The sequence below is a fragment of the Pleurodeles waltl genome, chromosome 11 (assembly GCF_031143425.1).
Source record: "Pleurodeles waltl isolate 20211129_DDA chromosome 11, aPleWal1.hap1.20221129, whole genome shotgun sequence".
Taxonomy (NCBI): domain Eukaryota; kingdom Metazoa; phylum Chordata; class Amphibia; order Caudata; family Salamandridae; genus Pleurodeles; species Pleurodeles waltl.
The window spans coordinates 675819838-675833082 of record NC_090450.1 but is presented as its reverse complement, the minus strand read 5'-3'; the positions used below and the strand labels follow the sequence as shown (position 1 = coordinate 675833082).

Below are 13245 nucleotides of genomic sequence, written 5' to 3'. Positions count from 1 at the left end.
AGTTCTGAACAGGGCGACTAATGATATTATAATTAACTAGCACCCAAAGCAGGTCCCACGAGGGAACCAAAATTAGTGGCCTCATATTGCATGACTGGCCAGTTGTGGTCAAAGACTTTGAGAGGTGATGCTCAATTGAGTCACAATTCCTGGGTCACTCATTGGATCCACTGGTTCCCAGTTGTATCAGGGAAATGAAGTTTTAGGGTTGGTGTCAGGCCATAAAGAAAGTTCAGATAGATACAAGGTGTCCGGCCCCTGTCAATGGGGAGGCCTTGGAACACAGAGAAATAGCCTTATGTCCCCTACATACTGGAAAACGGGTGATTCAGGCTCACAACTTCAGGGAAGTGTACAGGAATCATCAGGGTGTTGCAGGCTCAACAAACTAAAAGTCCTGTCCCCTGTCCTCTTTCTAAGCAGCTATCTTCAGTTCTCTTCTGACCAACTAGCCCGCAAAGTCCTTGTGCCAGAGTTTCTCCAGTCATTCAGATGGATACGACCTCCTGCGTCAAGGGAAACGCTAGTTATCCAAAAGTATAGCTCGGGCCGGAAGCCCGGAACAAAACTGATTATTATGTGAAGTTCAAAAATATTAAACCTAGTAAACCAAAGTAGAGCGCGTTTTTTGTCTTTTTCAGGAAGGAGCGAAGGGGCAGGCAGCAACTAGAAAATAAATTGTGTTTATAAGGAAGCTTTCCCGACTCCGGGGATAGTAGCTTTGTGAATTCCAGACAGTAATTGGCAGAGCACTAAGACCTCCATGAAGAGTGGACAGGTGGGGGGTGAGGGGTCGGATATTTGTCGGATTCAACAAAATCCGACTCAGCTGGGTCAGAATTGGTTCTGATAAATTGCTCCCTTTTATAACTTTGTTGCCGATATTGGGGGCAAACTTGCAGATTACAAAATGTGCCTGTCTCTGCGATCTTGGATATTAAAGTATGTCTGCCTTTGCACCCTTTTGTTCCCTATGCGCAATCTGGGTGTAAAATGCACTTTCACCAGCATCGTTCGGATCTGCATAGTCACGGTTCCCCCCTTGGGAACGTAGGCCTTCCACAGGATGGCTGGGGATACGTATCTCACAGCCCGAAAGCAGATGAGTGATACCGCTGTGGGGTCTCTGAGACACAGCCTTTGGGACAGGGAAGTTGAAACCAACTAATTCTGTGCAGAGGAACCAACATTTTATGCCGCATGTGATATATCCCTTCATACCACATTGTAATATATCCCTTCATACCACATTGTAATATATCCCTTCATACCACATTGTAATATTGCGTTTGGACCGGTGGACCCTCGTTATGGAATACACAGAGGATATTACCGGAAGGCAGGGGCATAGTAGACACTTTCGCCACCAGATAAAAAGACTTAAGCCCTTGAACTAGTGTTGCACCTGCCTCAGTCACCCATCTCCCCGTAAAATATTTCGAGGGAACAGAAGTAATCCCTGCTAAAGGGCGGGGTCAGGCATTGCCTGGTTCTCTGTTTAATAATCCAAATAAAACTTTGTGAACTCAGTGGACTTCTTGCGAATTCCCCTGTGGAAAAATACTGTGCAAACCAAAAATGGTCAGAGGACAACACCTATCCCTCAGCTTGGATATCTAAGATGACCCCTCAACAGTTCTGTCTAGGTCCCTGCTCCATGTCTTTGTTGCAATATCATCTCTTTTCAGGTAAAATACTGTCCTACCCCATGATCACCCAAGAGCCTCATCCAGCAGGAAGTGCCACCAGGCCCCTTCTGCAGCTCGCTTCCGAGTCCAGCTCACACCGTATTCTCTTACGCCCCTCCTCCAGCAGGGAGGACACGGTGGCCTTCTCTGTACTTCTGCTTCCCCTTCGAACACTCCTTACTCTGGTTGTTAAAACCCCTCCATCCGCCTTTAGCTTTCCTTTCCTCCTTCTAGAACTGCAGGAAGTGACCTTTAACCTCTTCTAGAAGATTTAACACTTGTGTGACTCTAAACCCATTGGGCGGGCGTAGGTTCTGTCCCAAAAGACCGCATCAGTCACAAATGTTTTCTTTTGCACAGATTGAAAACTCTGCAGAGGAATTCGCCCTGTACATCGTTCACACAAGTGGTGGTGAGTGTGCAATTGTGTTAATATAGTAATGCAAGTATTAAATGTTGGGGCTATTAACAGGGCCCTCTGTTTTATGATTTAGACAATTATGGTGTATTTTTACATTTTCAAAACATGTTCAGTATTCTTTACAGTTTGTTTTTGATCAAGGGTCGTGACCAAAGACAAAATAGTGTCTTGAAAATATGTTGTTTATAGCGTATTTCTTCTGCTGCAGGTCACTTTGTGGAACAGGATTAGTACCCTATGCATGAAACACTGAGGCCTGCCCAGCTAAGTTATTTTTGTGACGGGTATCATTACTCCATCATGCCAGTAATCATGTTGCAGTCATACCAATGGAAACCCCGGACACTAAAGGGCATATTTATGAGTGGGTTGCACCACGGTTGCAGCACACAACGTGGTACATGCGTGGGGCAAACCACTACGTTCTATTTTTGAAGTCATGCAAAGCCACTTTGAGTGACTTTGAATGGTTTTAAAAATATGGAGTAATGCAGCACCTCAAATCGCTGCATTGTCTTACTCTGCCCTGGGAAGGTGTTCATTGGGTGTTTTTAGTGGTCTTCCCACACAACTTCCATGGATTTTGACCCATTCCCAGATTTACAAGGACTTGTAAGGCTGATAATGTGCCAATATCTTACACCGACCCAGGAGAGGAGTAGTGAGGAGAAATATCTTTATTTCTCTTTGTTTTATCATCTTTCTATGTGTGCTTCATTCTGCAGCACACATAAAAAGAGGAAAAGTCTCTCAGGATTGTTTTTGTGCAGGAAGGTGTCCCTTCCTGCAAAAAAAAAAAAAACACAATCCCTCCTGCAATGCAGGCACCTTTGCACCATAGTGCAAGGGTGCCTGCATTGGCGCTAGGCAGCCAAAAGGGGCGCCAGCGCAGGGGGAAAGGACAGGAATTTGCTATATTGGATAAATACAGTAAACTCCTAGCTTTGTTTTCCCTGTGATGCAGCGCAGCAAAGTAACTTGCTACGTTGCCCTGATGCAGCTCTTCTTTCAAGTGTTACATGGTATTGTTATTTTAAATGCCAGATACTATAGAATGTTGTCTAATAAGACAGTGAACAGGGCAGTAAACAGGCAGAATCTTTGGAATTAGTATTATAGAATGTGGTGAAAGTGAAGGAATTACAAATGGGCGGACCTCACCAACATTTAAGCCTTTAGAACGACTTCTGCAGTTGCTTTCATCAGTAAGGGGAGGAAGCACAAGATTTATTCACACCTTGGTCGGTTTGGAAATGTTTATTTCAACATGGCTATGACAGAGAAAATTCTGCCAAAACCACACAAAAGCTCCAATCACCTGCACCATTGGCAAGAATCATTTTGATCTTTTTTTTCTGTTTATGACTGCTAGAATGAAAATGTATATTTACCTCACCAATGTGCTGCAGTTTGTGGCTGCAAGCTGCCAAGTGATAATTTAGGCCTGTTTTATTTTATTGTGGATCGTTTAATTTGCCATAAATGAAACAAGGATATTAAAAAAAAGAAAAAAAACAAAAAACACTCCGATAAAACTTGGCATGGATAATTGTTAATAAAATTGACAAAGTTTGTTTGGTATATACCACGGGTGATGTTCTATAAGAAGTAGCACAATTGTGCTTTAAAATGCACTTTTGACCTTACTTGTTTTTTTAATTTCACTGGATGCATTTTATTGAAGTAATCACGTAAATAAATAGCAGAATCGACAGTTGAACAGTTGCCCGTCGCCATTAACTTCTCAAACCTGTTTAGTCACTAGTGCTTTGTTAATGACTTTATTTTTACTATTTTAAGTATGGACTTCAAAGCCCCAGCTTGCAGTCATGCAATTGTATTGAGTGGGCTCTCTCTTACCCAAATATTACAGGGAGGGCTACTTTTACATTTACTAGGGGGGAACTTTTTACATTTTAAAGCACTGTATATACACTGTGTAGTGGTAATCATGTACACTTAATAAAACTCTATGGTTTGGGGTTCTCGTTTCTATCCAATTTTAATAAGAAGGAGGAACATTGTACATGTAACAAAAATTAGAGCTTTCTAAGCCGGTTTGTATAAAAAAATGACTGTAAAAGTAACTGTGAATGTTCTTGCTGCGGTGGGGACTGGGGGAGAGGGGATGAGGGTGAGGGTAACAAGACTGCTAGTGTTAAATAATTTTATAATAGCTATTTTTTAAACCAAATAGTCACTTAATGTTGATTTGCTGCCAAAAGTTGATGAATGTAAATAAAAAATCTGGTGTTATTGCTGAATTAGCTGCAGGTGGCAGCAATTGCACAGAATACACCATCGCTTCTATTGTTCTATTCTTTATGAGGTCTTCACAAATCCTCTGATTTCCCCTAAGGTCGACTGATCGGATAGTTCAGGGGGGTTGTCAGGGGTGTAGCTTCTGTGGGGGAAGTGTTTGGGGTGTTACACTTACACCCCCTCATAAATGTATTATTTAATAATATACAGTTTGGGTACAGGAGCTTTCAGTCGGGTATGATAAGATGTCTGTCGTATTTCACCTGGGATTTTTAAATACTCAGACAAAAACACCCACACATACACGCTTGTCTCTGTTTTGAAGGTATTAAAACGTGGTTATTTTGCAAAATGCTATGTCTGAAGCACCCCTCGCAATCTGCACTCTCTTAACTTTGCCCCTTGCCCATAAGCACCCCCATGTGCTTCTTCTCATTAACATATGCCAACGTGATTGCCAGAAAATCTGAAGCTTACTCCCCCCACCCCCCATGTTACTGACCAAGCTACGCCCCTGGGGGTTGTGTCACTTATGTGTTCTGCATTGGTTAAATTGTAACTATTATTATAATTTCGTCTCTGCACTGACCAGGACCATTTGAACATTCTTTGTCCTAATTCCCGTTCGTTGTTGATGGAAAAGGGCTAGTGCTGAGTTATCACTCAGTTATTTGTGTTATCTTGCAGAGAAGCAGAAGCTGAAGGACTCCGACTATCCCCTCATCGCCCGTGTCCTGCAGGGCCCATGTGAACAAGTCTCTAGGGTGTTCCTAATGGAGAAGGACCAGGTGGAAGAAGTCACCTATGATGTAAGTGTGGTTCCAAGACTACCAGTAAAATCATCAGTGTTCATGTGCAGGATTTAGGTGAACCTTAATTCTATTACACATCTCTTGGTTCTTAAATGCTATTTGGGGAATTAAACTACAACAAAAGGACTGGATATTTTATCCCAGATACATGATGAGATAAGAGGTATCATCTGCTCCATTTCCTCCCTACATATGACCCGGCTATCAGGACCATTCCTAGTTACAGCAAAAGACCACCCCAAAGGAAAATGCAAACCATTTAAAAAAGGGGACTCTATAGGGAGTACTAATTCTCTGTGGCTTTAGTGTTGGACTGCATCTTGCAGGTCTGATGAACTGTACAGACCTCATTGCTTCAGCCTTGTGGTTTATTACTATGTCCTCTGAATTCCCTAATACACTAATGCACCCTAACACTCTTAATATAGTATACACATCACTTTCTTTCTCTTTCTTTCTTTTTCTTTCTTTCTTTCTTTCCTTCTTTCTTTCCTTCTTTCTTTCCTTCTTTCCTTCTATCCATCTATAGATATGTGTATATATATATCTATATATATATACACACACATACACTTTTTATGTGTAATTATATACTGGCAATAGCAAATTAGTGTTCAGAAAAGCCATTTTTTGTTTCTTCATAGTCTTATGAGCTCTTCAACAAACATATATGAAACCTAAGAAAAAATCTGATTTGGGCTCAGTGCAGCAAGTTATGTGCAGATCATTCACGAAGGGGAATAAAAAGGGGTTGAGGGTGTCAAAAAAGTGACATTTCCCAACTTAACTCCCATTGGATTTTGACGGTCCTCTTAAAAAAAAACAACAAAAAAAAAACAGCCAAATGGAATTACACAAAATGTGGCTTGAAATACAACTTACTTTGCTATGACAAATTAGCATGACAAAATGTGTCCAATCGGTTTGAAAGGATAAAATAAGTTAGAGAGATTTGGACTGTTAATTTACAGTTCCTCCACTCCAATTAAAATAATCCAACAAATGGAAAACAGATTTTTTCTTCCATTGGCCATCACTTGTCCACTGTGCTCTGATTGGCTTGCCATCAAATAATACATTTCTGTTGCACTCACCTTTACCCAGAAAAAATAAATACGAAATGGGCATAAGGGTGCAGGGTGAGTCTGTTTCAACCATAAGATGCTTCGGGAAGGGAGGGGCACATGGGAGAATAGGTGTAGCCCAAAGGCAATCCCTGGCATTAAAATAAATATTTAAAACAAATACATTTTTTCAAATGCAGCTAAAGATGGCCCACTAATTGCAATTAGGATGCCTAGGTTGTTTAAACCTTTCATTAACAGATTGTGTTTTTTTTTTTTTATAAAATAAGGGACAAAGGTTAGTGAAAGGGAAATAATACAATTTTGCGTAATTGATTGCACAGTTGTGTTTTTAAGACACTTTCCACACAGAGTGTAGCATAATTTGCAGACTTCCACAAAAAACTGTCGGTTCTAGTGCTGATGGCTCAAAGTAATACTGCCAGAGAATGTTTCGATCTTTTGCTGCATAATATAGATAACCCAGTCGTATACCTTGACCCTCCATTGCTGCATAATCCCAGTGGTTATGCAAAAGAAGTGTCCCTTAAAAGTAAATGCTATACAGATTCAAAGGATGATGTTATTTCATGCCATGTCAATTTAGGGACATTAGTGTAACTTATTTATTATATTAAAGAGGAACGAATATTTGTGTATATAAATGTTATAATTATTTACAAAACCACAGAAAAAGATATGGTACATTCACTCGAAATGAGAAATACTATTCAATATAATAGCTAATGTATGCAATATATTACATTGTAAATGTGTTTAAAGACATAAAATTGTGGCAACATTTCAGTGCTCAAATGAGTGATGTGTGCAAATACAGTAAATGGTGTCGTAGTTTTACTCGTGCTCTAGGCAAGACTGATGGTTTAAGGAAGACAGTACTTTTGTTTGTAGGACACTAGGCCAATCCTACAACAAGGTGCAACGGTCGTCCCAACCCTCCTGGCTCACAAGCAGTACCTCACCAAAATCCCAAACAGTAAAAGGTGATTTGTGGCAGCCGTTACGCTTGGACTCAAGAGTGCAACATCTCAGGGAGGTCGTGGTTAAACTGAGATTACCCCTTTATCACATGAACAACATGTCTCAATCAAACACAGGCAATGAAAGAGATGCAGTGAATCTTCAGTACGTTTTATTAACAAGACTGCAATCTACGGTAAGTTGCATGGGCTGCAATGATTAGGATAAAAAACAATGCAAGAAACAGAATGGTAAAAACGAAAGTCGTGAATACAAAGACCCCCACCATCTTGCAATAACATGTAATATGGAATAGATGTGAAATGAACCCTAAAACCCTAGCATGATGTACTTAATCTCTAACCTAAAGAGAGCTAGGCGTGTTAAACCTAATCTGCCAGTACCATGTCCATGAGAATAGCCCCCAAACCCTTGTTATCTTGGAATGTGGTCTCTAGATCAGACTCCATGGGGACACGAAAACTGGGTCAGCATCAAGGCGACATGTAGCGTAGATTGCGTTGATGGCATCTGGTAGGAATCCCTCTGATGATCATGCCTATGTGAGATGTATTTATACAGATCTGGAAGGACCCCTGACGCAGGTATGTTCCTGAACAATAGATAAGAAGACATGCTTAGGGCGGCAATTATATAAACAATTCCCTGAAAAGGTATATTATGTTACTGGCACACGAAATTGGAAGAGTACATAATGTGAATACCTATATATCTCATTTATCTTTGACTCTGATAGTGACACCTTTACAGAGTGGCACTGATAACATGAAACTAAAACATCTTCCTAACTGTAAACTGTAAACGTGGCAACCATCTTGGAAGAAATAATTTATTAAATGGGCTAAAACAGAGCAAACTAAGTAGGTTAAAAGTCACTGTGTGACGGGGGCACAGGCCTGCAAGCTAGAAGGCTAAGCTAACTCCTGATTCCCATTAAAACTAAATAGGGCCATCTAAATGAGACATACAAATAATAATACATTATTTTGTGCTACCTGGTCAAATTAATATAATTGAGAACAGGCTCAAAATGAAACTTCTATTTTAACAGCATCTGAAGGCAATATTACTGGTCGTGGAAGTCCAAAAAAAATGCTGTTGATAGTTTCTTTCTTGCATTTCAAATTAAGGTAGTCCATCAGACTCACACATCTGATATGGTTGATTGTAACAACCCTCTCAATATAAATTCAAAAGGAATGAATTTATCCAGAACTAAGGACCAGAAACGTGAGACGGTACAAGCACTGTCCCTGTCAAAGCGGAAAAGATAATCTAATCCTTGTGGCCCTAACAATGGTAAAACGCTGCAGAATGGCTTGCAGGCCAAACCTACATGTGTATACAAAAATACATGCACACCTGAGCCAATAATCTGAGACTTTTTCTGAATGTTCTAAATTAATAGGAGTTAATAATGTGCCACAGAGCGAAACTTCCTGAAATTAGGAAGGATTTTATATGGAGTTGTTATGTAGACTTGTCTGCAGTTTGTGCTCATCATACTGAGTTTTTTTTTTTTTTACCAGAAACCAACTTCACAAGGTTGAAACCTGTATTTTTTTGTTTGTGATGCAGGTTGCACAATACATTAAATTTGAGATGCCAGTATTGACAAGCTTTATTCAGAAGCTGAAAGAAGAGGAAGACCGGGAGGTGACAAAGCTTGTCCGAAAGTGAGTCCTTACCATTAAAAACACACTTACATTGGAAATCTGTTTTCCTGATTTTATTTTTTAGGATTTTTGTATGTGCTTTGCCTTCACACACATTATCTCCCTACTACATTGTCACAAATTCATATTACCTTTCTCAAGCTGCCAACACATTCTGTACAGATTGTTTCTAGATCCATTAGAGGGCTGATAACATATTATGTTGAAATTATTGTCGCCATGTACCATTCTCACACTACCAACTTGTTTTGCACGATTTAGTGGTACTGGGATATATTCGGAAGTCAGTGTCTTATATTCAGTGCCTAATTTGTAAAAAAAAAAAAAAAAAGGTGCCAGGGTCCTCGTCAGGAGATCACAGCATCTCTCACAACCCATCCCCCCTGCCAGCACTGCCAATGAAAATACTAACACAACTACTAACATTTGCAGTCCTACACTTGTGACAAATTAGACCCCGAAGAATCTCGAGCGGCAGGCATTAGTCATTTCTAATGTATATTGACTTAACAAACTACTGTTGTTGTGTTTTTCTGTAAATTTTTATCAAACATCGCCACCATGTGGCAGACTATCATAAGTGCTGTTGATGACAATACAGTGCTGGTTCAGAGCACAGTAAACCACTGGCTCAAACTAAGCACTGCTTGTATTTGTTGTCTTTGTAACAGTACTTGAATGTCTTTTTTTCACTCTGCAGGTACTCCATCCTCCGATTGACCATTGAGCAGAGGTTGCAGGAAATTGCAGACTTCCCCACAAGCATGTAGCGCAACTCTACCCTGGGCTCCTTCGGTGCCTGGAGAAAGCTGCAAGAGTCTATGCACTTGTTTTCTACGAAACAGCCACAAAGCACAGTGAACAAAGAAGAAAAGGCAGAGAATTGACATGTCCACTGGTTCAGTGGGATGGCAGCACTTCTGCTTTTCTCTGACTGGGTGCGCTCCCTCGCAGGCTTAGGGCTTATGCACGTAAATGTGGCGCCAGGACATTCGTGATATGCAGGAGAAAACTGTATGGTCTTTGCAGACTGAATCAAGTTGAGTACTTGCCACTTCCAAGCAGTGGGTGGCTGCTGTGCTGAAGTGGGCAACTGGGTATTTATTTTGTGCTGTTAGAGGTGTTCCACATTCCAGATGCTGTCGCTCGACCTAATGAAATGCAGTTCTGAGGCGGAGAAGAGTCTCATATTTTTCATCAGTTAAGTGGCCAGGGTGAAGCAACTCGGTGTTGTAGGTGGTATTGGGGTGGAGTCTGTGTCATGCTATGCGTTGGCGTATGTCATGCCTGCCCTGCCATGCTTTCCCTACAGAGCTACTGGACTGTTGGCACAGTTTTTCTCTGTGCCACAGTCCACCCCTCACGTTTTGTCAGTCTTTGCGTTCAAAAACTTACAGATCTGTTTAAATTGACGTGTAACATGGAGACACCGCCCCTTGTTAACAGAAGTAGAGAATTGTAGAAAGATCTGAGGCTTTAAAGAATGACTTGTACCTCTGTGCGCAGACGCTGCCCAGGCGCAGACTTCACATAAGCGTTTTTGAATCTGTTGTTGGGGGTGACGGGTTGTGAGATTTCCTACGCTTCCAGCGGGTTTCCCCGCCAAACACCAACGGGCCGCCTGGAGTCACAACAGTTTTCACATGCACACAATCTCAAAATGAGAGCTTGATGTTACAATGTATTCGATCCCTGTCTGCCAGAGGGACTACTCATCCGATGATAGAGGGGTGTAGCCCTCCCGTGCAGGGCGGGGTGTGGTAATGTACATCAGGAAGTTACATAAGTTAAACTATATGAGTGAGAAGATTGTTTGAGCTCACCCTTAGCTCGCTTTCCCGTAGGAAGGAAAACAAATAGTATATCGCACTGTCCGCTGGTACATACACTTGGCCGATTATTCCAAACTTCATGGCACGAAAGGCTTGGTTATAGTTTCATGATCCACGCAAAACAATGAAACTATAAAGGATGGGCACTGCTTCCTAGAGCCAAAAAACACAAAAGGCATTTCCAAGCAAGTCTTGTTAAAAAGATGCTGATAAGGTAGTCTTATAAAGCTTTATGGTTTCAGGTGCTATAGTGACGCATGGACTCTGAGAACATATTTGACTCCGTGGAGAAGCACACGTGACGCCTCGAACAAAATGCTGTGAAATTTCAAGTAAGTTGCCTTCCATGCGCCAAGGACTGATGCTGAGTAATAACATTCCACCTATGACTATAAGTTAATTTCCCTACTTTCGCTGGAGAATTGTACTCGAGGTATATTGCAACCAAAAAAAAACTAAAATGCTCCAACAAAATCGTTTTATTCTAAAAACTTTGCTGAAAGTCCAGAAGTTTTGGAACTAAATGAAGTCACGAACTTGGCTCAACTCAAATAGCACAGCCTTAGTGAAAATGCAGCCAGTTTCGTACAAAATGGCTTTTTTTTTTTTTAAATACAAAGGCCTAGATTAATTCCTCTGTTTGCAATTTTTGCTTCACACAACTTATGCGCCGCTTCCACAAATTTGCTTCTGCCCTTTCCTTTGGCTTTCTAAGATCAAAGTCACTTGGAGGACGCATGCCCGATGACGTTCATCCACAGATCGTTTATGTTGTTTGGTTCCATACAAAACATGTCCAATGCAGAATGTAGCCATAACTGTGAAATATTGTCTGATCTCTGAATATATTTAGAAGTATTTACAAGAAGGTTGACCCTGCTGATGTGTGGTGGTGCATATGTATCTTGCATTAAGAAAATGTGGCATGGATTTTCTTTGCCATCAGTCACTTGGAGAACTGGTTTGCAGCTGCGCCTGAGTCTGCCATAAGCTGACAACTAAGGTGGACATTTGAGATATTTTGTTTGAAGTTAAGCCACATAGAACTTAGCTCTTCTTGGTTACGTCCTAGGTAGGTACAAGCACATCAGCTTTTTATAGAACCTCAATGAATTAGGGGAAGGTGAATTGTAGTCACACGGATCTTAGGAGAAAAGCATCCTAAGACGCCCAGGGCCTGGGTTGTTCGCTTTTTTATTTGTTTTTTGGACCATTTCATGTAATTGGTGCTTGAGAGAGTTAATAAAAGTGTTACTTCGGTGTTGCCTTTGAGCCTTGCTTGACAGTTAACAGTAACATTTGATAAACGGTTATTTACTTTCGTATTGCCACTTAGTGGTAGGACTATAAACTACTTTAGAAAAGATGGCCCAAAGTCTGATTTGTCATTTCCATTACTCACGGAGCCATCTCCCTCACCCATCCGTACTCTGTGGGGTAGGTACCTCTAAAACTGGATTCTTTTAATTTTTTTTAATGCATCTTCTAAACGCTCTCCTTTACTCGCTGCAAAAGCCATAAAATAGGTCAACACCTAAATCCCACCTGGCAGTTAATGAGCAAACAACCCTGGTAGAAAGGCTAGGGGCGAGGGGAGGAAGATGGTCCCACGACTCATAAAGATTATCAGTAAGTGATTGATCCATTGGTTCAGGAGTTCACTTCCGTGTCCATTCCTTATTTTATGAGGCTGTACTAAGCCGTGCCACTGACCAGATGCAAAGGTATTGCAACAAAAACACCTCAGGAGGCAAAAGGTACTGTAAACTCGTATGCTTTAATGCAAATCAACACAAGAGAATCAAACCAAGGAAACAGAAGATATCACCTAGGATACAATTCCCGTGCAGACCAGAAAGAAGGAAGAACCCTGAAAGCTTGGCTCATGAGGCAGCCAAGAAAACATCAAGAATCGAAACTACCTGAGCCTTCGTCCAAGTAGAAGACCTACACCTTGGCATACCTCCCCTGGAAGCAAAAATAAAGATCAGAACTCACAAAAACATAATCAGCGGGAATGAACTATCTGCCTCATCTTCAAAATGGCCCCCACTCTCCCTGTTGAGCCCACAATCCATGTTGCTGAAGCACACACAAACTATGTCCTGCACCCTCTGGTTCGTGACAGGAGCATGTACCAATCAGTGATCCTAGAAACAATTCTGCTTGTCGCGAAGATACAACTTTGGGAACCAGCTCCTTTGCAAACACTGTTGGGGAGGACTGGAGACATTAGGAAAGGTCCAAAAGTAATACGATCCTGACTCAACTGCCAACTGGATGCCTTTGTCCACCTACAAAGGAATTGAGGGGAAGAAATTAATTCAAGCTTCCAGGTCGACAAAGGAACTAAAAAGCACCTGTGCAGATCTCCTCCAGGAACATGGAGCACCTGGACCTGAGAATGCACAGAGATCCGCATAAACTTGTCTGGAGTAGAGTCCCCTGCATGCCTGACTCTGGGCGTATCGATGAAAACCCCACCTTG

At 41.3% G+C, this 13245-nt stretch overlaps 1 protein-coding gene across 2 annotated transcripts in view; it reads left to right on the top strand.

Annotated features, from left to right (window-relative positions):
* The window catches only part of RASSF2 (Ras association domain family member 2), a 170899-nt gene extending 158870 nt beyond the window's left edge, over positions 1–12029 (top strand). For both annotated transcript variants that reach the window (XM_069214167.1, XM_069214168.1), the window contains exons 9-12: positions 2049–2100; positions 5059–5180; positions 8828–8925; positions 9626–12029. In XM_069214167.1, the coding sequence (XP_069070268.1) occupies positions 2049–2100; positions 5059–5180; positions 8828–8925; positions 9626–9695 (342 nt within the window). In that variant the 3' untranslated portion in view covers positions 9696–12029. The remainder of the gene's footprint in view (positions 1–2048; positions 2101–5058; positions 5181–8827; positions 8926–9625) is intronic.
* Positions 12030–13245: the final 1216 nt, after the last annotated feature.